Genomic DNA, 25673 nt, shown 5'->3' on the forward strand with positions numbered 1-25673 from the left:
TGGGAGAAAACGTTTTCACATGGAGCAACTGACAAAGGATTAATCTCCAAAATTTACAAGCAGCTCATGCAGCTCAACAGCAAAAAAAAACAAAACGACCCAATCCAAAAATGGGCAGAAGACCTAAATAGACATTTCTCCAAAGAAGATATACAGAAGGCCAACACACACATGAAAGAATGCTCAACATCATTAATCAGTAGAGAAATGCAAATCAAAACTACAATGAGATATCATCTCACACCAGTCAGAATGGCCATCATCAAAAAATCTAGAAACAATAAATGCTGGAGAGGGTGTGGAGAAAAGGGGACACTCTTGCACTGCTGGTGGGAATGTGAATTGGTTCAGCCACTATGGAGAACAGTATGGAGTTTCCTTAAAAAACTACAAATAGAATTACCATATGCCCCAGCAATCCCACTACTGGGCATATACCCTGAGAAAACCAAAATTCAAAAAGAGTCATGTACCAAAATGTTCATTGCAGCTCTATTTGCAATAGCCCGGAGATGGAAGTAACCTAAGCGCCCATCATCGGACGAATGGATAAAGAAGATGTGGCACATATACACAATGGAATATTACTCAGCCTTAAAAAGAAATGAAATTGAGTTATTTGTTATGAGATGGATAGACCTAGAGTCTGTCATACAGAGTGAAGTAAGTCAGAAAGAAAAAGACAAATACCGTATGCTAACACATATATATGGAATTTAAGGAAAAAAAATGTCATGAAGAACCTAGGGATAAGACAGGAATAGAGGCGCAGACCTACTGGAGAACGGACTTGAGGATATGGGGAGGGGGAACGGTGAGTTTTGACAGGGCGAGAGAGAGTCATGGACATATACACACTAACAAACGTAGTAAGGTAGATAGCTAGGGGGAAGCAGCCGCAAGGCACAGGGATATTAGCTCGGGGCTTTGGGACAGCCTGGAGGGGTGGGATGGGGAGAGTGGGAGGGAGGGAGACGCAAGAGGGAAGACACATGGGAGCATATGTATATGTATAGCTGATTCACTTTGTTATAAAGCAGAAACTAATACACTATTGTAAAGCAATTATACCGCAATAAAGATGTTAAAAAAAAAAAAAAAATCTTGCAACAAACAAAAGTCCAGGTCCAGATGGCTTCACAGGTGAATTCTATCACACATTTAGAGGAGAGCTAACAGCACCCATCCTTCTCAAACTCTTCCAAAATATAGCAGAGGGAGGAACACTCCCAAACTCATTCTATGAGGCCACCATCACCCTGATACCAAAACCAGACAAAGATACTACAAAAAAAAAAAATTACAGACCAATACCACTGATGAATATAGATGCAAAAATCCTCAACAAAACATTAGCAAACAGAATCCAACAACCCATTAAAAGGATCATACACCATGATCAAGTGGGATTTATCCCAGGAACGCAAGGATTCTCCAATATATGCAAATCAATCAATGTGATACACCATATTAACAAACTATAGAAGAAAAACCATATGATCATCTCCATAGATGCACAAAAAGCTTCTGACAAAATTCAACACCGATTTATGATAAAAACTCTACAGAAAGTGGGCATAGAGGGAACCTACCTCAACATAACAAAGGCCATATACGACAAACCCACAGCAAACATCATTCTCAATGGTGAAAAACTGAAAGCATTTCCTCCAAGATCAGGAACAAGACAAGGATGTCCACTCTCACCACTATTACTGAATATAGTATTGTAAGTCCTAGCCACAGCAATCAGAGAAGAAAAAGAAATAAAAGGAATACAAATTGGAAAAGAAGTAAGGTTGTCACTGTTTGCAGATGACATGATACTATACATAGAGAATCCTAAAGATGCCACCAGAAAACTACTAGAGCTAATCAATGAATTTGGTAAAGTTGCAGGATACAGAATTAATGCACAGAAATCTCTGGCATTTCTATACACTAATGATGAAAAATCTGAAAAAGAAATTAAGGAAACACTCCCATTTACCACTGCAACAAAAAGAATAGAATACCTAGGAATAAACCTGTCTAGGGAGAAAAAAGAACTGTATGCAGAAAACTATATGACGCTGAGATGAAAGGAATTAAAGATGATACAAACAGATGGAGAGATATACCACCTTCTTGGATTGGAAAAATCAATATTATGAAAATGACTACATTACCCAAAGCAATCTACAGACTCAATGCAATCCCTATCAAATTACCAATGGCATTTTTTTTTACAGAACTAGAAGAAAGAAACTTCAAATTTGTATGGAGACACAAAACACCCTGAACACCCAAAGCATTCCTGGGGGGAAAAAAATGGAGCTGGAGGAATCAGACTCCCTGACTTCAGACTATACTACAAAGCTACAGTAATCAAGACAATGCGGTACTGGCACAAAAACAGAAATATAGATCAATGGAACAGGATAGAAAGCCCAAAGATAAACCCATGCACCTATGGTCAACTAATCTATGACGAGGGAGGCAAGGATATACAGTGGAGAAAAGACAGTCTCTTCAATAAGTGGTGCTGGAAAAACTGGACCACTACATGTAAAAGAATGGAATTAGAACACTCCCTAACACCATACACAAAAATAAACTCAAAATGGATTAAAGACCTAAATGTAAGGTCAGATACTATAAAATTCTTAGAGGAAAACATAGGCAGAACACTCTATGACATAAATCACTGCAAGATCCTTTTTGACCCACCTCCTAGAGTAATGGAAATAATAACGAAAAAAAACAAATGGGACCTAATGAAACTTAAAAGCTTTTGCACAGCAAAGGAAACTACAAACAAGATGAAAAGACAATCCTCAGAATGGGAGAAAATATCTGTAAACAACTAACAATGGATTAATCTCCAAAATATACAAGCAGCTCATGCAGCTCAATATCAAAAAAACAACCCAATCCAAAAATAGGAAGACCTAAATAGATATTTCTCCAAAGAAGATATACAGACTGCCAACAAACACATGAAAGGATGCTCAACATCACTTATCATTAGAGAAATGCAAATCCAAACTACAATGAGGTATCACCTCACACCCGTCAGAATGGCCATCCTCAAAAAATCTATAAAGAATAAATGCTGGAGAGGGTGTGGAGAAAAGGGAACCCTCTTGCACTGTTGGTGGGAATGTAAATTGATACAGCCACTATGGAGAACAGTATGGAGGTTCCTTAAAAAACTGAAAATAGAATTACCATATGACCCAGCAATCCCACTACTGGGCATATACCCAGAGAAAACCATAATTCAAAAAGACACATGCACCCCAATGTTCATTGCAGCATTGTTTATAATAGCCAGGACATGGATGCAACCTAGATGACCATCGACATATGAATGGATAAAGAAGATGTGGTGCATTACAATGGAATATTACTCAGCCATAAAAAGGAATGAAATTGGGTCATTTGTAGAGACGTGGATGGATCTAGAGACTGTCATACAGGTGAAGTAAATCAGAAAGAGAAAAACAAATATCGTATATTAACGCATGTATGTGGAACGTAGAAAAATGGTAAAGATGAACCAGTTTGCAGGGCAGAAATAGAGACACAGATGTAGAGAACAAACGTATGGACACAAAGGGGGGAAAGCGGCAGGAGGGTGGGGTCGTGGTGGGATGAATTGGGAGATTGGGATTGACGTGTATACACTAATATGTATAAAATAGGTAACTAATAAGAACCTGCTGTATAAGAAATAAAATTAGGAAAAAAAAAAGAAATCACAGGTCTCTTTCCCTGACAGCCTGCCCGACATGCTCAGGGCAGAGTCTGCAGAACAGAAAGGTGTGCTGAGGTCTGATTTCATTTTCTGCCAGGACACCACGCCATGAGAAGGATGGCAACCGCTTACTTGGTGCTGGGTCTTATTCTCCATGTGCCCCAGCTTCGTGTTCATCTTATCCTGAACCGACACCAGCTCTGCTTTGATCTCCTCCACAGTTGCCTCCAACTGATTCTCCAGCTTGTTGATCAGGGGTTCACATCGACAGCCATTTATTGGTGCCTAAGAAGGAAGCCAAAGAGGAATCAATCCAAGTCGTTCGTTCCTTCTGAAAACATGTGTCTGTCAGTACACCAGGGGACCACACGTGATGGAGGAGACTCATCCCTGTGGTAACTTTGGACTGACAGGCCAAGCCTTGGCTCTGTAGACGTTAAGAAGATTCAGAGAGTGTAACATACGGTCCCAGTCCTCAAGCTGCTTTTATCCACTACCCGGCCTCAAGGTTATCTATGCAGTACCTAAGGATGGTGCAGAGAGCTTTGTAACATCCCTGTGCTCTCCAGGCCTACGTGGCAGGAGGGTACTGCACAGTTTAGGTGGGGAGGGCCAGCTGGCTTATCTTCAAAGCTCATGCCTTCTGTAGTCACCGCTAAAAGTGGACATTAACCCCCAGCAACAGGGTTACACAGACACCTCGCTTACAGCCTACAGTCCTGCCCTGACAGGGCCCGGCAGGTACCTGCATCACTTTGCCGTCCTTGCCCCGGTACAGCGTGTACAGCTGGTACGCTCTGAACTCGTGGGGGGCACCTGGGGGTGAACAGTGATGCCTGGGCCTCTTTTTAGGGTGACTGTGAGTGTGCGAGCTCTTCTGCTGTCCAGGCTGCTGGTCTGCTGGTGGGGTGGGGTCAGAAAACGCTGACGCCTGTGGGAGAGAAGGCGACAGCCACCCTGAGCGCCGTGACACCTGCAAGCCTGATGCCCAGCCGGCGGCTCCCGTCTGGCCCGCCTTGCTAGTCTCTCAGCGTTCTGCGCCAGGTATGTGTCAAAAGAGTTGTACCAGCATGCTTACCTTGTGTCCACAGCCGGCCAGGGCCGATTTCTGTGCTCTGGCTCCAAACCAGCAAGCAAGCCAAGTGCAGTGGCTTTTTAGCTGCGGGGCATGACGCTATCCCAGGGCCCTCCGCCAGCCCTCCTCCCAGCCCTCTTGGCAGCTCTCACGTGCCTCCTGACCTTGGGCCTTGACTTTTTCTGCCTGTTGTCCTTTGCTCTGGGCTCCGGGGAGGCAGACAGGAAATCTTCTCTGGACTCTTCTTTTCTGGGTACAGCCTGTTCACTGCTATGGGTGTCTCCTGCTGAGACACTTCCCTACAGAGGAAAAAAAGCCCAGAAACCTCTTCTCCTTGATCCCCCAGCCTTTTTCAATAATGGCATAAAATTTTCCAGCCTCCATCCACTAAAGGACCCCTGGGAATCTTTTCCAATGACAAATTTCAGACATAGGAAGCACTGCTTGGTGGTTTTAACTGAACACCTGTGCTTTTCCTGGTAAGTTGAATGTTTGGTTTTTCATTTATTAGGTGCCAAACTAGATATTGCCTTGGGTCTAACTATGTTCTGCAACTTTAGGAACGTAGTACACACAAAACACCTCAGCATTAGAGATTTTTTTGGTCTTTTACATTTCAACAAAAAGACAACGCCACTCATTCTTTGATCTTGGACGCTCACAATTCACAGAAGAGAGTGAGAACCTTCTGAAATGAAAAAAAAAAAATCACTTTTCTGGTCCTTGTGAGAACTTTTACAAGTTAATATGTACAATTCACACACAGGAACCAATGCGAGTTACAATGCCTTAACCCTGGAAACTGGTAAGATTTTCAAACAGAGAGAAAAACAAATAATTGGTATAAAATTTTATGTGCCAGAAGTTGTCTCTATATCCTAGTCTTCTTCCTGGGAGAGTTGAAAGGCATGGTTCACTCCAGGGCTGCCGTGCACAGCTGTGCAAGCTGTTCACTGCACAAAGGCACCTAGCCGAGGGCGTGAGTGGGGCTGAGGGAGCTGAAGTCCACCTTGGGCTCTATTCGCCATACGTGCCCTGTGCTAGGCTGGTCTGCCCAGAAGGCAACTTTTTCTAATTCGCACAGAGGAGCCGTATGGGCTAGCACAGCCTCTGTTCACTCCCTAAGCGGAAGGAGAGGCAACAAGCTACGCCACTGGTCCTCCAACTGTAGTCCACATTGGCATCACCTGGAGGGCTTGTTCAAACACAGATTGCTGGGCCCTACCCCAGAGTTTCTGATCCAGTGGGTCTGGGGTGAGGCCCCCAGATTTGCATTTCTACCAAGGCTCCAGGTGACAAGGTTTTCACATTTTGAAAACCTCTGCTCTACATGATGAAGGGTGTGGTGCCAGAGAGGCTGTGCTGTCCACATGGAAGCGACAAGGCCACGGATGCACAGGGCTCGCAAATACAGCCACACAGGGTGCTGGAAAAGACGGGTGGCGTGAGAGTACACGGCCTGAAATCGTGGAGAGAAGACAAGAGGCTAGAAGGAAAGACGGACAAGATTTGAAGGACCCCGAGGAAAGGAGAGACAGAGGAGGGCCCGGCAGCCGCCAGACGGGCCCGGAGGAGGCAGGGAGACAGTTTCCCACCCTGGCAGTGGGCGGGAGGGCTATCCCCCCACCTTGCTTTGTGCCACATCATCTCTCGGCACAGACTGAGCTCTCCTCTCTTCCTTGAGCCTCTCTCTCTTTTTCCTCAGGCTTCGCCCACGACTGAAGCGCAAGACCTGAAGGAGGCAAGAGGCATCGTTACAAACCACTGGTGTGCACGGACCTACTGGAGCCTCCAGCTGAGCAGGGGGAGACCAGGCGTTCACATCAAACAAGCGCCTCTAGACCACCCACTATGCCTCCTACATCCTGTGCTGGGCGCTTAGGGTCCCAGAGACGGCAGGACATCGTTCCTGACCTTGAGCTCACAGTCTAGGACAGCAACACTAACAGGCACTTAGCGATGGGCCAGGGCGCCCACGTAGGTGTGAGCAGGCCGTGCACGGCTCAGCTCCAGGGAGCATGGCTCACACAGACTAGGATGTGAACGGTGTCCCCTGGAGTGTGCGACACAGCAGCCCCGTGCCAGGCACGGTCTATCTTGGGACACTGGACCTGATGTAGCCCATCAGATTTTCTCTTGGCCAAACCGTATCCAAGTCATATTCAAACATAACTTTAATTCAAGCCTAACTGAGATGTACCTGTGAGCCATGGTACCAACCACGGGGCAGGAGTCTCTTCCCCCAAAAGAAGGCTGTGGTCTGCCCCTTCGAGGGCAGAGAGGTGGAATGGACACAGGCAAGTAACGTGGGATCCCACAGGCCCAGAGGAGCCCAGCAGCAGCTAGCTGGGGATCTTCAGGCAAGTGACTTGACCTCTCTGTGCTCCGTCTTCTCAACGTGAGAATGGGGAGCTGCCGGAATTAACCGAGACAACGTAGGTGGCCGGCGCGCCTTGGACCAGTGGTCCCTGGGAGTGTCTCCACCTGCCTGGGGGCCTTAGAGTGCTAGGCTGGCAGAGATGGTTAATCACGGAGTGCAGACCTGTGCGCTGGTGGAAACCTGCAATCCCTGGCTCAGGTCCACACCCTTCTCCTCCAGACTCCCTACTCCTAGCTCCAGGGTTCACCCCCCTTACAAAACCCAAGGGGGTACAGACGGTGAAAGCCCTTTCAAGGCCACACTATCTTTCTGCAATAAAACAATATTTTACTGTCTTCTTATATAGATAGATAAGGGCTCTCTGAAGTTCAGCCTAGTGTTTTGCATCTCAATGTCAGACTTCCTCCTTGTGTTCATTAAATTCAAGTGACACATTAGAGGACAAAAAAATCCTCCACGGGCAGTGGGTACCTCCTAAATGGAGAATTCCTGACAATACCTGCCTGCAGCTGAACCGGATTTTTGAATTATATACTCATCCCCTAAAGCCAGCAGTTCTGGAAGTGTCCAGGGACCTGAGTCCGTGAGGTTAAGATTATTTTCATAATATTACAACAACATTGGCGTTTTTCATGCTCTTTCTCTCATGAGTGTACTGTGTTTGCCAGAAGCTACGTCAGTGACATTACAGTAGACTGCATGCAGCAATAAAAGATGACAGAATTCTAAGACAGTAAGGACGTGAGCAAACAATGTCAAACAATGCTACTCTTCTCATTTCTGTTTTGAAAAAGTTCTTTTTCACAAAATGATGCTATTTATGTTGCTACAAAATGGACTTATTTTTAAATGAATATCTTTAATATTTCTAAATTTTATTTTCAAATACGGTAATTACTGATAGATATAAACTCACATAAACAGAGCTCTTTATGGGCCTCCGTAATATTTAAGGAAGTAAAAGGGTCCTTAGACCAAAAAAGGTCTGAGAACCAAGGTCCTCAGCTAAATTTTAGACTCAGTAAGAAGTCGAGTCTGATGAAGGGTAGTAAGGCCCGTTGCTCATCTGCTTTATAGACACTTAGGACACAGCTCCAGAATCAGCCTGAAATTCACTTTCCAAAGCATTTGTGAACCACGTCAATCAAAAATAAGAAGTAACACTCACTTCACCCAAACACAAAGTAATCAGAAAAATTCCCACCATAGACCATGTTATTAGCCAATGAAAATAACTCTGCATGGCTCCCAGCCTTTCTCAGGCCATCCACCAAATGTACCATCATCAATCTTTCCCACTTCACAGAAATCAGGAAATATTGATCTTAAGGCCTCGGAAAGAAGTATCCTCTTAGTACTGCTGTGAACCATCGAAATCCATGGTCAACTAAAGTGCCAAGGCAAGGGGATTTCTCGTTTCAGACAAGACCATTTCTATAACCACAGATCAACAGGACAGTATGCATGCAATTTTATGCATATTCCAAAGCTTTTTCTTTGCACTGAAAATAAGGGTTAGTATGTACAATCATGTAAAAAAAACAAAAACTTTAAAAATATCCTATTTATTTGCTGTTCAATATGGGTGTGGAAAAACTAGCTTAAGTCATTTCTTTTTTTTTTTTTTTTCTTTTTTTTTTTGCGGTACGCGGGCCTCTCACTGTTGTGGCCTCTCCCGTTGCGGAGCACAGGCTCCGGACTCGCAGGCTCAGCGGCCATGGCTCACGGGCCCAGCCGCTCCGCGGTATGTGGGATCTTCCCAGACTGGGACACAAACCCACGTCCCCTGCATCGGCAGGCGGACTCTCAACCACTGCGCCACCAGGGAAGCCCCCCGACCGTGTCCCTTTTGATCTGAAAGAGACTAGCTTTTTTTTTTTTTAATCAGGATTCCGAGAGGTGATTCTGCTGAGGATTTGTTTGCAAACAGCTAGGCAGAGGTGGAGCCTTTTTCCAAAGGAGCACCCGACTCACACCTGTCAGGGGCTCTGTGGATTTTCAGAGCTCACTGAGAAGGACCTTCTCCACAGGCAAGAGGGTGATTGATTTTGCAAGAGACAAAAATCTTAACCATTTCCAGAAACTGCTAGTTATATCAGGCATGTTTTTAAAACTTAAATGTAATCAAGCCCGTGCAGAACCCCAGGCTGCCTGAGATTGGGCCATGGTGCAGCAGGCTGGGGTCCGGACTCTCCCTCTGGCTCCCTAAGACTTTGTCTTCCTGCAGCATTAGCCAGAATAAGGTGGAAAACCAATCAGTGTTTGCTGTAAGGTAAGAGACTAGCTCTAACTGGGAAATAACCTAAATGTCTAACATTAAGGAAATGGTTTAACAAGATACTGAACAGCAACCAAAGAAAGAATATTATGCTTCCACTGTGATAAATAACTGTAAAGACTACAGAACAGTTTCCTATTACACTTAGGATAAAGGGCATAATACCAAAGAGTATATACATTGTGGACACAACTATATACAAATTATGTGTCTGTGGAAGGTACTATAAACAGTTATTTCAGGGTACTAAAATTATAAATAGCTTATAAATCATCACTATTAAATTTCTTTGTGACTTAGATCGTTTCAACCTCAAGTAAGATATCAGTCATCTTCTTAAATTGAATGATGGCCAATATACCACTATTTAATAAAAAATGAGAAAACTATACGGTACTCAACTGCCTCTAGTGGACATTTACGGCTTTGTCTGCCCAGACGGATGCCTCATCCCACCTCTGTCTGGGAAATACTTCTCTTCTAACCACGTGGTCAAATGGATGCCACCATCTTCCTGAAGCACCTCTGCCCCACCTGTTCCGGGCATTTGCCCCAAGCTCGCCAATCACGATCTTCTCCTATGTTTTACCGTTTTTATTTATTTTTTGGCCGTGCTGCACTCCATGTGGGCTTTTACTTCCCTGACCAGGGATTGAACCCATGCCCCCTGCACTGGAAGCACTGAGTTTTAAACCACTGGACCACCAGGGAAGTCCCTCCTATGACATTTTTTTTTTTTTTTTTTTTTTTTTGCGGTATGCAGGCCTCTCACTGTTGTGGCTTCTCCCGTTGCGGAGCACAGGCTCTGGACACGCAGGTCCAGCGGCCATGGCTCGCGGGCCTAGCCGCTCCGCAGCATGTGGGATCTTCCCGGACCGGGGCCACAAACCCGTGTCCCCTGCATCGGCAGGTGAACTCTCAACCACCGCGCCACCAGGGAAGCCCCCTCCTATGACATTTTAAACTGAATCTTTTCCCTGGCTGGGAAATTATGATTCAGGAAACTGGTTGTGACAATGATCCAGCCACAGAGAGGAAATGATGCCCATGTATGAGAACAGCCTGCTGGGCCTGAGATCTCTGGTTCCAGGTATCTTGGAGGCTCATGTGGATTCCTACACTTCCTGCTGCCTGGACAGTAAGCCCATCTGTCCCCTTCTTAAGTTGGTCTGAATTGGCTTCAGTAGATGGCAACCGGGGAATCCCAATGACCCTGCAGACCCCGCATAATCAATACAATGGAAAATGCAAAAAATCCTACCTGGGGCGCTTTAGTGAGGAGGAGAGCAACTTCCGGATTATTGTGGTAGCGGGCAGTCTCCAGTGGAGTCCGGCCTGCCTAAGGAAAGGCAAAGGGAGGACCAGTGAGTACGGAACACCAGCCCCACGCATGCACAGCCCAGCGGGGACAGCTCTCCCAGGAGCTAGCAACCCGGTCACACCAGCACCTACAAATGTGCTCAGCGAAACACAACCGTGCATGTGACATGGTCCTGCTCTTGAGTCTCATCCAACGGGGAGCCCAGTCACACCTGAGGACACAGGCACACGGGGTAAGTGCTGACCAGGTGAGCAGTAGGTGTTCTAAGAGACAATGGTCAGGGGCACTGCTCACCCAGGAAGGCTTCCTGGAAAGGGGATTGAGGGAGGTAAACAAAACAAAACAGATGGGGTCAAGGTGGAACATGTCACTTGAGAAAACACAAAGCATCATAAAAATCCAGCCAAGCGATACATCTTCTGGGAGTACAATGGAGAAAACACCTGGAAGGGCAGATCAGGGCCCAGCCACAGAGTCTCAGGAACTGGACTGTGAAAAACATTTAGGAAGCTATGGCCATAACAGAGACTCTAGGGAGATTAAAGCCCAGACCAGGAGTTGAAAACAGTGGGATTCAAAGGAAGGGAAAGGTGCTCATGGCATCATGGGAGAGGTACCACCAATCCAGGTACTAAAGCTGGGAGGGGGACTACCAGCCTCGACACCCCCAACTCCCCAGACAACTGTTCCACCCCCAGTGCCCCCCGAGTCTGTGCAATTTCAGGAGCACAGAGATCACAGGCCAACCTCGAGGAAGAGAGGGTGCCTGAGCTGGTACCTGCTATAGGATGAGAGGGGGAGGGGAGGAGGGAGACATTGAGAGAGAGGGCGTGAGAGAAGGTGATTTTAGAGAGAAAGCAGCTGGAGTTTTGAGGAAGATTAGCCTGGTGGCCATTTTTCTGAGGACCACATCTGTTTAGAAGGCCTGGAACTCACTTTCGGTAACATCCACTTGCCAGTTTACTTACGCACCCCTGACCCTGTTTCATGCCAGGACATGCTCGCTGAGTTGTCTGAAGATGAGCCCTCAGGGTTTGTAACTCGTGGGGCTGCTGAGAGCAAGGGCCCCTCAAGTCCACCCCCGCGGGCCCCAGGATCGTGGGGTCAGTGCCGCTGCATGGTCTTCCCGAGCGAGCCTGGGTGAGGCTGTGCTCTGGAGTCCGCAGGGGGTGGGGCAGCAACAACAGGCCCTGATCCAGAAAGGGGTGGGAACACCTTTGGAAACCACTGTTGCAACTCCACTTACGTTATTGACAATGGTCCCATCTGCTCCGGCTTCCAGTAGGATTTTAACCACCTTCTTGTGATTTAGGGCAGCAGCAATATGAAGTGCTGTGTCTCCAGCCTGAAATTAATCAGAAGAAAGCCGGCTAAACCCCATCGGATCGTGGCCCACAGGCCTCTGGCTTTTTAATTCCGTGGCCTGGCGGTGGCTTTTCAAAGTCAAACTAAAATCTGTCTTACACTGACTGACCTTGGCTAAAGTGTTATGTGGTTCTTTTATTATTTTTAACCATACTTCATTTTTTATTTTTAAAATTTATTTATTGAAGGATAGCTGATGTACAATGCTGTGATAATTTCTACCGTATGGCAAAATGATTCCATTTTATAAACATATTCTTTTTCACGTTCCTTTCCATTATGGTTTATCACAGGATATTGAATATCGTTCCCTGTGCTATACAGTAGGACCTTGTTTAAATGTGGCTCTTTTAAAAGAGACTCTGCGACTGAATGAACTTATGCACGAATACCACATTCCTTTCTGAGTGGAGATGCCAGAAATCACAGGACAGGATTAAAGGCAAGGGGGCAAAGTCATGCTGGGCCTGGGTTGTTGAGAATGGTGGGACCTGACCTGAAAGGCAGGATCACAGGCTGGTAGCCAGGAGCTCTGGACCCTGTCCCTCTGCCCAGGCAGGGGGTGGGCAGAGAACCCCTTGGTTTCTGAATTAGAATGAGCAGAAGCTTCGAAGATGGCTACTTGCACAGGCCCTGGAGTAATATCCCAGCCCTGCAGCCATCCTCAGGGATGTGAAAGGGCCACCTGGAATCATCCTGCAGGCCAGGATATTTTGTTTGGGTGGAGTCACTGAGAATCAGTATTCGCTTAACACCAGATGTTTTCAAACTCTTACCAAATAGCCTGTAAGTTTTTTGTTGTTGTTTTTAACAAAAAAATATTTTAATCAACTGTGAAAGAAGGCTATGTCAAATGCAGCTTGGTGGGCCAGTTCCACATGCAAACTGTTTTTAATTCCCAAACAGAATGACATAAATAAGTCAGACCAATATAAAAGTTAAATCATTCATTCGTTCCTGGCAGGTGAACAAGTAAAGCATGAAAATCCCGCCATCCCAAGGCCCTCCTTCTCTGGTAAGTAGCCAAAGAAAGTGTTCATTTCATTCCTGAGTCACCTGGTTGTGTGTTTTGAGGGAAGCTCTGGAGCAGTGGTTTCCAGTCTCGCCTGCTCATTGGAATCAGCTGGGAAGCCTTAAAAACTACTGATGCCTGGGTCCCACACAGACACTGATTTAATTGGCCTGGAGTGTGGCTTGGGTCTGATGATTTCCCAAAGCTGGCAGGTGACTGTAATATACCACCCAGGTTGAGAAGCAGCACTGGTTGGCGAGGGCTGTTTGGGGTAACCTGATGAATCTAGAGTCCATGGCGAGGCTGGAGAATGACAGAATTTAGCTATTAGGTCAGTGGTTCTCAATCCTGTCTGCACACTCAGGCCAGGAGCTTTTTAAAAATACCATTGCCTGGGCTTCCCTGGTGGCACAGTGGTTGAGTCCGCCTGCCGATGCAGAGGACACGGGTTCGTGCCCCGGTCCGGGAAGATCCCACATGTCGCGGAGCGGCTGGGCCCGTGAGCCATGGCCACTGAGCCTGCTCGTCCGGAGCCTGTGCTCCACAACGGGAGAGGCCACAATGGTGAGAGGCCTGCGTACCACACACACACAAACAACAACAAAAAAATACCATTGCCTGGACCTCACCCCAAGATGTTCTGATCATTTATATTGCAGTGGGACTCAGGAATGGTATTTTTAAATCCTCTGTTGATTCTAATATGCGGCCAGGGTCAGTAACCACCATTATAGGGTATTTTTAATCTGAATCACAATCTAACTTTTTTTTTAAATTTCAGATTTACGTACCCAAACTCAGAAAAGTCAAACAATGCATCACTTAGGTATAGGTATCAATAAATAACAAGACAACTTTTTAAAACTCCAAGTAACTACGAAAATCACATTTCCACAGGACACTAATAATCACAGATTTCGAAACCCCAAGTATATGGCATAGATACTGATCAGGTGCCGAACTTTACAGAAAAGAGAGACTCCCTCAGCTCACATAAAGGTGGCAATTCAGGTAAGAGAACTCAGGAGTCATGAGACACCTAATGCCCTTCCTTATTTACTAAGCCACTCTTTCTTGTGGGTTTCCTTTTTAAAAATCACACTAAAAACAAAACCCACAGCAGGATCTCCAGAAAATGTTCACTATGCAAATGTGGTGATATGAACTGGAATGCTAAGGGCATGCTTTCTCCAGGAGGCCAGATAAACCAGGGCCACAGGAACTCCATGGTTCCTGCAAAGGCCAGCACTGGCCAAGTCCCAGGCTGGGAAAGGACACCGCCCCCCAGCAGCCTCTGCTCCCGTCTGTGCCAACACACCTGCAGGTTAACCATGGGGAGAACACATGCACTGACCTGGTTCTTTTCATGGACAGAACAGAAAGCACTGAGGAGGAGCTTAATGATGGACAAGTGATTATAGCGCGCAGCAACGTGCAAACAGGTGTCGCCTGCCTGCGGACAGAAATCAAACTCTAAGCACAGTCTGAGCAGTTACAAAACAGAGAAGATAAAAAGAAAATATCATTTAAAAGCTGGCAGGCTAGCATATATTCTTTAGAAGGTAACAGCCTGAATTGTAAGCATCTCCTTTATCACAGACGCTCACTCCACAACTCACAGCCCTTTTCTGTCTGCAGCCCTGCTTTTTCCCCACCATGCAGACTGTTTCAGGTTTCATCCACTGGATGCCTGCTCCCCATGAGACCTTCACAAGAGCTAAGGGAGGCTCTGCTTAGCTGGCATTTACTAAGACTCCGCTGACCCCAGCCTCTCCTAAGACCCGAAGGCTCTGCTCTGGAGTACCCTGATTAAGACCAACAGCATGCTTTGGAAATGAGACTTTCCCATCACAGACCCATCATGGCTGAGAGGGCCAGGAGAGCAGGGTGAGCCACTGGACTTTAAGAGCATGTACTCTAAAAAATTCAAGTGCATCCCATTTTAGTAGGACCCCAGTATCCCATGGGGAGAAATGTAGTCTAGGGAGCTGATGAGGAAGCAATTGCTGAGCATGAAACAGGGCATTCAGAAAAACTGGGGATCAGGACTTTCCTTAGTCCTGCTCCCAGAGAGAAAACAGCAGAACTGGAGACAACGTGGTGACCTTCTGCAGGCGTTTCTGTTCAAGCTCCAGTTCTGTCTAGAGATGCTGGCCGTCAGTACAACCTTCTCCCCCCGGATTAAGAAGGAACCAAGCTCAAAGCTGAAGTTCAGAGCATTCTCAGAACCACTTTAGATGAGCCTGCCCCCAATCAGGGGGGCCCCGGCTAAAGCCATTTTTGAGAGAAGCCTCAGATTCTCTTGTCACATGGCTGAGGCACGGGCTTCATGAAGGAAATGCAGCTCTGTGGAGGGAGGAGGGAGACCCACAGCACCTTTCAGGTCAGGCACCTCTAAGAACTACTGGCCCATCAGCTCATCCCAAGGGTGCCTCAGTAATGGATTTGTAGACGCCGGGCATAGAGCATCAGAAGGCCTCCCGGGTATAGCATCAACCAATATTTGCTAAGAGTTTTCAGGAAGCCTCTGCGGGCAGAGGCTTCCTGAAAACAATTAGCTTCGTTCCTAAACTCATATGCTAGACACCTGCTGTGCTCAATAAAACAGACTGCAAGGCTGAGGGGCGAGGGAGCAAGGATGGGAGAAAAGCAGTGTTTCTGAGTGTTGAGTCCTCTTCCCATCCCCCTAAAGGACCCCTTAGGAATTAGCAAAAAACGAATACTTTCTCGGCAGTCCCCGAACCCTTTTTACTGTCTACACGTGAATACTCTAGCATGCTTGCAGGGTTACTTTCCGAGGCGACATGAGAGAGCGCGAGGGAGGTCGGTTTTGTCCACCCACGTTATTTTTGAGGTCCGCGCGGGAGCCGCCCAGCAGGAGGACGCGTGTGCTCTGGGCGTGGCTATTCTGGCAGGCCAGGTGCAGAGCCGTGTTCCCCGCCTGGGAGGGAAGCAGACAGAAGGAAGCACACGTTAGCAACCCCTCCTCCGCGGGCCTGCACCGGGCAGGCCTTGCCGGGGGCCGAGGCTTACTCACAGAAGAGTCAAGGCTCACGTTCTCTGCTTCCCGATCGGTGGTCCCAGGGCTTTAGTGGCAAGAACATTTAATTGGGAATCCAAACGGGCAGAAGAGTCACATCGCTCATAGAAACCTTGGTTCCAAGATCCTGGCTCTGCCACTTAACTCGTTGCAAGCTACTGGGCAAGGCTCTTAATTGGATTCCTTACCTGTAAAATGGAGCGTGACTCCTACATGCTGAGGCTGTGAGGACTGATTCGGAGAGCCTAGGAGAGCATCTTCTGAATGGCAGAGTGCTGTGCACGAGGTTGTTCCTCTTAGCGACAAGAGGAACACAGAGGAGAGCTGTGTTAGGGTGGCTGTTGGTTGGCTACCCTACCAACAGAGTCAGGAAGGCAAACAGGCCACATCCGACACTGCAGGCTAAAGGTTAACAGAATTTGCAAGCCTTTTTAAATCTTGGGTTTTTCTTGAAACATCAAAATTTGAACTACGGACAAGGCCTCCACTGCATAATACAACTGCATCTGTCACTTCCCACACAGAGACCCTCTTGCTTCTGGACTCTACCTTCAAGGTCAAAATAGCAACCAAAGGTCAGAATCATGTCCACAGTAATGTTGCAGAAAGAATTTTTGGCAAGAGAACTCTTTGAAACTACGGGAATAAGGCCTGCAAGGCTGCTGCTAACCCCTAGAAAAGCAACAAGAGAAACAGGCAACGTGATTTGGTGTCAGCCTGCAAGGACTCAGGAGATTAAATACATAAGCTCAATGTTTGTTCTGCTGAGCTTAAAAGCTGCGTCAGGCCTGCAGCTGCGGGCTCAGAGCTATCAGCCTGCCTGTTTAGGGCTTTTCCCTGGCCTGCTTTACTCCTCTCTGGATCACACAGCACTGTCTGCCCATACTCAAGGATGGTTTATATTCCTTCCCTTTAAAAAGACGAATGAGTTTTTAAAAATAAAGGAAAACTGTGTGCTGCTGGGTCACTCACTCCCCTCTCACCAGCTTAGCTCTAACCAGCCTGGGCAGAGTCTTCCTTCCTTGCTGTTACCTCCAGGAACCTGGTGAGCTCTAAGCCCGAGAGTTGCGGGAGCTCGTTAGTCGGTCATCAACCCTCGGCTGCAGTCTGGAGTCACCTGGGGTGGGGGTGGGGGGCTTTAAATAGACCAGTGCGCAGACGCAACTCTGATGGCCCCGCCCCAGGGGGTGGGGCCAGGCCGCTTGGGTGTAGGCGCTGAAAGGCCGGCATGCTGGGAAACTCTGCCCCCAACTCAGGGCAAAAACGGTACAGCTGGTCACCCCAAGCCTAGTCATCAGGTGGGTTTGGTTTTCTCCCCTCTCCCCGTGTTTTTAAAGTTTCCCGGGAGATTTTAAAGCGCAGCCGGGTAGAGAACCACTGCTAGCTTAATCTTCCAAAATGAAGGGTCTGCCCGTGTTTTAAACACTCTGCTCCCTGGTATGATTCTCAGTGCACATAGAGAAGGTTGTCTCAAAGCTGCTGGCTTCGTGGGAGTCATTAAATGTGTTGAATAAATGACTGAAATAAAAGAAATCTGATGGCTGTAGAAATATACCAAAATTTACTTTGCCAATAAAAAAAATCAATTATGCTGAAAAGCATTTGGACGAAGAAAATGAAAAGATATGGGTTAGAATACAGATTGTGGTACATCCATACAGTGGAACGTTACTCAGCAATAAAAAGGAATGAACTAATCACACACGAAACAATATAAGACTCTCAAAACCACTGTACAAAGTGAAAGATGTCAGATGCAAAAGCCTGCAACGTCAAAACCTGAAATTAAAAACAACTGTGACCTAGGTAGATATACATAGCAGGCATTTTCCCCACCCTGAGTAATGAGTACTGATCTCCCAGATAAGGACTGCTATACTTTGCCGAGTAAGGACCTTTCTTATACAATGGAATATTATTCAGCCTTTAAAAAAGAAAGAAATCCTGTCATTTGCGACAACATGGGTGAATCTAGGGCAATACACCAAGTGAAATAAGTTAGGGAAAGACAAATACCGTATGATTTCACGTCTAGCGGAATCTAAAAAAAAAGATGGACTGGTAGAAACAGTAGAAAAGCGGCTGCCAGAAGCTGGGGTGTGGGGAAATACACAGAGGTTGGTAAAAAGGTATAAACTTTCAGCTATAAGATGAACAAGGCCTGAGGATCTAAGGCATAACGTGGTGACCACAGCTGATAACACTGTCTTCTATAATTGAAACTTGCTAATTGGAAACTTAAATGTTCTCACACACACACAAAAGGTAAATATGTGAGGTGATCAATGTGTTCATTAACCCCTGGGAATTATCAAATCATCAGGTTGTACACTTTGAATATCTTACGATTTTATTTGTCGATTATACCTCAATAAAGCTGGGGGAAAAAAAAAGGACCTTCTAGAGGCTTCCCCAGAGGCTGTGGCTGGTGCAGAATAGAAGTCCCTCTTCTGGGATGGCACCTCACCTGTGCTTCCAACAGCCCCTGCTGCTTTATCTAGAGAGAGGACACATGGCTTCCCACACAATACTTTTGGGGCCCTGCAGGGGACAGGAGGGAGTGTGATGGAGACCCACCAGGGCTGGTTTACGGCCCTAATTGTGTCACAAACGAATCACGTATCTTACAAAAGACTACTAGCTCCCAGCTTAGGCCTCCCTATCCATTAACTGGAAACCACCTACTTCGAGTTGGTATAATGTTCCAGACCATGTACCACCTGGAAGAAATGGAGAGCCACCAGCGTGCCGGGCAGTGGGCCAGGCATTACTGGAGGTGTTACGATGCATGGCTTGCTGCTTTCCTCAAGCTTTCGGCCCCTGAGGGAACCATGAGAAACATTTCACCAGTCAACACAGCACAGAGCTGTGTACAGTCCAAGAGAGCCCTCTAAAAAACTGCCCGATGGGCCTGTGGGGACTGGGCTGGAGGTCAGTGGGCAGAAAGGAACAGGGTACCCCCGAGGGAGGGGGCAGCAGGAGGGGACGGTGAGCCCACACTGCTGTGCAGGAGGTACACGCCAAGCTCTCCCAGAGAGACAACAGCAACAGAGGCCGAGGCCACTCTGGGGAGGCCCCAGGCAGATGGGTCAGTCTGCTGTGAGGCTTCTAAACTAGTCCAGGGACACACTAATAACGAGCACGGAAGGAGAGGGACAGAGGAGAGAGGGGTGACAGAGGACAACGAGAGAGAGGAGAGGCTGCTGTCCTTTCCTGTCCCCGCAGGACAGGGCTGGCCCCCTCAACCGCACACTCACAGACCGACGGGACAGTAGGGAAGCCGCAGCGCTCACGGGAGGCCGGGGCCCCAGGTAGGTCCTCCTTCCCCCCACGTGGACCCCGTGCATCGCTCCCACCGAGGAGCTGCAAGCTTTCAATTCCCACCAGGTTCCGCGGCCCTGAGCCCTCGCCCTGCTCAGCGAGAGGAGGCTCCCGCCGGGAAGGCAGGCGGGATGTCCTCACCTGTGGCCGAGGGGATCTAGCACCTGCCGGGCCTCACCTTGTTCTTGGCAAGCACGTTGGCTCCTGCTTTAACGAGCAGCTTGGCAGACTGGCTGAAACCGTGCCAGGACGCTTCGTGCAGGGCCGTGTTCCCGTCCTGGGGAGCACACACAGGAGAAAGCACATCAGCTGGGCCTGATCCGTCTCATTGCCGTCAACAGAGCACACGGTACTTCAGGGCACAAGCAGGGGCCTTTCTCCGCCGGGGCTTCTCACCTGAACCACAGAACCCAGGCAGTGATTTGAGTGGTCAGTTTCTCCACTCTTCCAAAAACGGTACCTAACAAGTACCGTTCCGGGTGCGTTCTAGATTTAGGATGTATTACAATGGATGACTTCAGGCATTAGGGCTTGAGTCTCTCCAGGAACCCAGGGTGAGAAAGGCTCCAGGGCCCATGCACAGCTCATGTGTAACATAAAGTAGCATCAGGAGGTACGATGCCCCTTTCTCCCCACCTCTACGGCCCCTGAGGGCCTCCTCTGCTCTGCTCTGGCCCCAGAGAGAACCCTGCAAAGGTCAGGCAAATGAAGAGTCCAGCTTCACAAGTTCCAGGGCCCCAAGGGCAGAGAGGTAGATTCCACTGCTCCTTTTTCTTCCCCCAAATCTAATCTCTCCCAGTTTAATCCAAAAGCCTCAGGGCCCCAAACAAATGAGCAGGCACTGAGAACAGTGATCTATCTGTAAATAAGGTAAACGAGTGTCCTCAATAGATGGTTTTTCAATAGAAATCAACCCATTAAACATAGGTTGTATTTGCTTAACTTACTATTAAAAAAAGACACATTAAGTGCAATGAACTGCGTGGGGTGGGACCTGGGATTAGGGGTGAGGAGACGGGGGCACAGAGAGGAGAGATGGAAAGGCCCTCCTGGCTGTTCCAGGCCAGGCGCAGGGCCGTCAGCTGGGGGCAGTGCAGGGACAGTGTCCAACTGCGTCCAGGCTCTGGCTTAGACATTCATTCAACACAGTAAGCCACGGACCTGACATTTGCTGACACCCACAGGGGAAGTCTAGGGTCTCGAGGGCTGTACCAAAGGCCAGATGCTGGGAATGGTGGTGGCGGATATGTGGCCCGGAAGCAGGAAGCAGAAGGAAGAGTGAAGGGGGTCCCGGGTGGGAACACTTCTGGGTGCTGGTAATGACCTCCTTCTTGATCTGGGGGCTCACACAGATGTGCTCAGGCAGTGCAAACTCACTGAGCAGCACACGTATTAGTTGTGCACCTTTCTGTATATGTATGTTACACTGTAATAAAAGGTTGTTTAAAAAAAGTGGACAGAGGCCAGACTGCACTCAATTGCAAAGTCCCATGTTTTAAGATGGTTTGACAATTTAAAAACACTATGTCATTGGGATTTTTTAAAGACTTGATTTTGCTTATTTTCTCTTCCAGTGTAGTTTAAATAAATTAACTCACTCCGTTATCTTTAAAAAAAAAAAAAAAAAAAGGAAACAGAGAGGCTGGGGCACATCCCTTCCCCCACCCAGGCCTCCAAAGGTCACTAATTCTAGACTTTTTTTCTTCACCATTTATATTTATGTGGTTGCCCACTGCTGCCACAGAACAGAGGGATGAGTTTTTTAAAATTCAATATCAGATACTCTTTCAGAGGAACCCTGGGCCGATTTCCTCATGTTAAGGCATGAGAGCTGACTCAGGAATGACAGCATCTCACGAGCTCGGCAGGTCCCAAAGAGGGTCCTCAGGCTGACCCGTCCCACTTCCCTCCTCACCTTGTCCTGTCGGTCCAGAGCACAGCCCTCCTGGATGAGCGCCGCGATGACCTCGGTGTTCCCCACCACCGTGGCCCGGTGTAAGGCGGTCTGATCCCCCTGCAGGTGGCGGGGAGACAGGGACAGCAGTCAGCCCTCCCCGGCCCCTCACCACTCGCTCCCTCCCTCCACCCGACACAGGGACATCCCCATCACCGTGTGCCAGCCCAGCCGGGCTTAGGTGGGCTAGTTAGTAGACAGTGCATGCCTGGAGAGTCATTTTGTTCACAAACTCAGTGGTAACCCTAAGCCAACTGCAGAACAGCCCTGGGCCACAGAGCCGACCTCTGGATGAGGGCCACGCCAGGGGACGGCAGTGTGACTGTCATCTGTGAAGAGTGGGTCTGCGGGCTGGGCTGTGTGCTGTGCAATGGAACCAGCAATGCCTGGAATCTCTACTCCCTGCTGAGGCCTCCCGTTCCCCAGGGTCAGAGGACTCACTGGACTGCTCTGTCAGCTAGCGGCACACACGACCGGAGAGCCGGTGTACATGTTGATTGGCCCTGGCCTAGAGCAATGCAGGGGTTACGCTAGGACATCTGAGGAGGCCAGGGGCTCAGGCTGTCACTGCACGTCTCTCAGAAGCCTCTTCTGATGTTTCAGGACAGCATCCTCGCTGATTTATGCTGCATTTGACCCCTTTCTCTGTGATCAGATTCCTGGGATTGCCGACCTGCTTTTTCTCTGTCAGGGCGCCAAAGGGAACTTGACTCTTCCCCTAATTGCAGTTGAGAGAAGGACTAAAATCCCAGAAGTACAACCGTCAAGTCTGTAGCAAGAGAGAGTTCTGAAGTCTCTGAGGGCACATCTTATCTCTGACAGGCACTCAGGATATCAAGTCTAGCCTGGGGCGCAGGCTTGAATGGAGAGATGCGTGAACGTGAACGGTGTGGAAAACTCCTGGTGGGACGGAAGGGGTACAGGGCAAGGGGGTCAGGAGATGTGCATCACGCATAGCCTTGGGAGACACCTGTCACCTTGCTGGACTTCAGGTTCTTCACCTGTGAAAGGAGGCAAGGTCCCTCCCTGCCCTTCTTGGGGTCTATGATGTGGTTGGCAAGAATTTTACATAAACAGTTTTCTGGTGGAACACTGCAGGGGCAAAGGACATGCCCTGGGGCACTCCTGGTCCTTAGCCGGAGAGAGGAAAGAAAGACAGTTAGAAGACAGAAAACATGGAGGATTTTTAAAGAAGGATGCACTGCTACCTATAAACTGCCTTAACCAAATGCTGATTCTACTTACATCCCTGGAAACTGTAACAAATGACAATGCACTTTAAAAGCACTTAATCCAAAAAAAAGTTCTGGGGATGGATGGTGGTGATGGTTCTGTAACAATGGGAATGTACTTAATGCCACTGAACTGTACACTTAAAAATGGTTAAGATGGTCAATTTTATGTTATGTATAGTTTATGACAGTAAAAAAGTACTTAATCCTACTTAAAAACCAAATTCACGTTCTTAAAATTTTTTTAAATCTCCCTTTAAAAATCCATGAGGGGAGGGACTTCCCTAATGGCACGGTGGTTAAGAATCCACCTGCCAATGCAGGGGACATGGGTTCGAGCCCTAGGTCCGGGAACATCCCACATGCCGCGGAGCAACTAAGCCCGTGCGCCACAACTACTGAGCCTGCGCTCTAGAGCCCGTGAGCCACAACTACTGAGCCCACATGCCACAACTACTGAAGCCCACACACCTAGAGCCCGTGCTCCACAACAAGAGAAGCCACCGCAATGAGAAGCCCGCACAACGCAACTAGAGAAAGCCAGCACACAACAACGAAGACCCAACACAGCCAAAACAAAAACAAAAAACAAAAGAAACATGAGGGGAAATGATTTTTATTTTCTCCCTTATACTTTTTAATACTTTCCAGTATTTAATACTTTTCTAGCATCAGGAAAAACTGCTATTTATTAAAAGTCTAAGCTGTACCAATATACCAGGAAAGGGACTGTCCAAGTCTCAGAAGCTTTTCTCACTGTTCATTCTGCAGTGATGGATCCAGACCTCCACTCTCCCATTACCATGATTCCATCCACTGTCCACTGAATTCTGTCACCAAACCCTCCCCTTGGTATCCTAAGCCATTATTCCCATTACAAATTAGCTTTAGCCTTGGTTTTCTTCTCACCCACCTTTCCAAGACCCCTTACTCAAAGAGGACCCTTTCTGTGTGCCATGCAGTCAAAAGCAGAACATGGCCACTAGGTCAGTGTTTGCACAAGGTGTGCGAAGCCATCACACATCGTCTTCAAACAACTTAGGAAGTGTTTCCAGATGAGGTGTACTTAGTAATCATGAAAAATTGCCCAGTCTTAACTTTTTAAAACTTCTATAAGAATCTCCAAGACTGCCTGTTTCTCTACCAGCATGGTGATGGGTTTTCCCAAAATGGACCCCAAGTGCAATTTGTTACTGACCTGATAAGAAATGTGGTGCCCTGTTCTCAGCAACAAAAGTAAGGCTGCAGCCCCCTCCTTCAGGGTAAACACCGACTCAGTCAGATTTCTAATCATTAGAGGCCTTGTGCTATTCCCACAAGCTGCCAGCATTCTAACTAGCACTCCTGGGCCCAATCAGAACAACCCTTTTACGTAACCAAATGTAACCATTCTGTGCATGTTCTGCATAAAGTGTGGGCCGTGTGGGCCACTCCTGCTGCTAAGTCAAGGTGCAGTCTAACCTCAGCCTGGCTTCAAGTCAAATGCTTTATTGTGTTTCACGGGCTGCCACTAAATCATGAGTTGAGGCAGCTTTGGAGCCTGAATGTCACCAGTATTTATTACTTGCTTTTAGCATGAATCTCCTGTACTTGCTCCCCTGGGGGTAACATTCCTTTGTGAAATTCTAGCTCAATGCAAGAAGCTAAATCTCACTTCTAGTTCGGCCCTTAAACGTCAATTTCCAGAGGGACGAGCAAAACGCGCAAGGAGACTTGACCAGCTGGGTGAGGCTATGGTGGGAACAAAGGGTCCTCAGGCACCTGGCACAGGTGTCTCCTGCGTGTCCCCTTTCCTGGCCCTGCCTGTCTCCAGGCCACAGCCTCCCCTCCATCTTCACACCCCTCAGTCACAGACCCGCTCAAAGCCAGGGTCCTTGCCTCAGGTGTCGGATATACACGGCTGTGAAGGCCAAAGCCAGCCTTTCCCCACCCTGAGTGGTCCTTGAGCAGGACCGTTAGCTTTGCTCACACCAGGTGGGGTGGGTTTGGAGGACTGGGTGAGACACTTTCTCTAGTACATGAAAACCAGCCACCCTGAAGTTGCCAAGGTGAGCATCACAGGCTGAGAGACACGAAATACGTAAGCCAAGGACCACCTCGGGCTGTCTCAGAACTACCCCCCCCCCCAGAACACAACATAAGCAAACACCTGAGACCCTTGATTGAAACAGGGTCAATTACCTGTGAATCAACTCTTCCTGTTATAAAACTAAAACTTACCTTTGAAATATTTCCTCTTTGAAATATGACACAGAAAAGAACAAGATGTATCCTCACTACGTACTTATAACAGACCCAAGCAGCAACTCTGACATAATCTTTATTTCTACATGATCTAAATATCAACCATGAAATTCTGAAACTTTGGAGGGAAAAAAAAAAGCTAGGAAAAGTATGGCATTCTCAACAAAATTTATTCGTTATTTATTCAGCAAATACTTATTAATCCTCTACTAATGCTCCAAGCACCATGGCACCTAATTCTCTCATTTTATTAATTAAAAAAAACTAAGGCCCAGTGCATTTCAGGGGATAACCAGCTAATCCGGGGTAGCATGGTTGGGGCAGAACTCAAATTGGCAAGGCTTTTTGCGCTCACCCTGAGCTGTTCACAACCTGTGAAGTCAATTACCTTAAGACAGGCCTTAAGAAGGATCAGGTGCTTCTGTGGGATGGGCTGCCTCTTTATGGCATCATCAAGCTAAGTGTTTACGGCATCATCAAGCTAAGTGACTGAGCCCAGTGCCTTGGCAAGTATAGGCACCTGAGAAGTATTTGTTGAATGGCTGACTACAAAGAAGCAGAAGGAAAGCGCTGAAGCTGGAAACTTGAAGACCCAGCAATCTTGCAGTTTGGCACTTCGGTTTGGAACAGGCAAATCGTGTTCCAAAGTGACTGCAACAGTCTGCAAAGTGCATGAGCTGCCAGCTCTCCATTTTTCTAAGACGTCAGTGCT

The 25673-nt window shown here is 47.6% G+C and overlaps 1 protein-coding gene across 4 annotated transcripts in view; it reads right to left on the reverse strand.

Moving 5' to 3' along the window:
• Positions 1 to 25673, reverse strand: part of ANKRD6 (ankyrin repeat domain 6) — a 140526-nt gene that overhangs the window by 85586 nt on the left and 29267 nt on the right. For 2 of the 4 annotated variants that reach the window (XM_065888746.1, XM_065888745.1), the window contains exons 3-12: positions 21447 to 21545; positions 19710 to 19808; positions 16013 to 16111; positions 14525 to 14623; positions 12040 to 12138; positions 10734 to 10811; positions 6442 to 6546; positions 4979 to 5113; positions 4485 to 4670; positions 3872 to 4024 (exon numbers count right to left, since the gene is read on the reverse strand). In XM_065888746.1, coding sequence (XP_065744818.1) covers positions 3872 to 4024; positions 4485 to 4670; positions 4979 to 5113; positions 6442 to 6546; positions 10734 to 10811; positions 12040 to 12138; positions 14525 to 14623; positions 16013 to 16111; positions 19710 to 19808; positions 21447 to 21545 — 1152 coding nt within the window. The remainder of the gene's footprint in view (positions 1 to 3871; positions 4025 to 4484; positions 4671 to 4978; positions 5114 to 6441; positions 6547 to 10733; positions 10812 to 12039; positions 12139 to 14524; positions 14624 to 16012; positions 16112 to 19709; positions 19809 to 21446; positions 21546 to 25673) is intronic. The other 2 variants (XM_065888747.1, XM_065888748.1) reach the window with 2 other exon arrangements.

Source organism: Phocoena phocoena, chromosome 12, assembly GCF_963924675.1.
Source record: "Phocoena phocoena chromosome 12, mPhoPho1.1, whole genome shotgun sequence".
Lineage (NCBI taxonomy): Eukaryota > Metazoa > Chordata > Mammalia > Artiodactyla > Phocoenidae > Phocoena > Phocoena phocoena.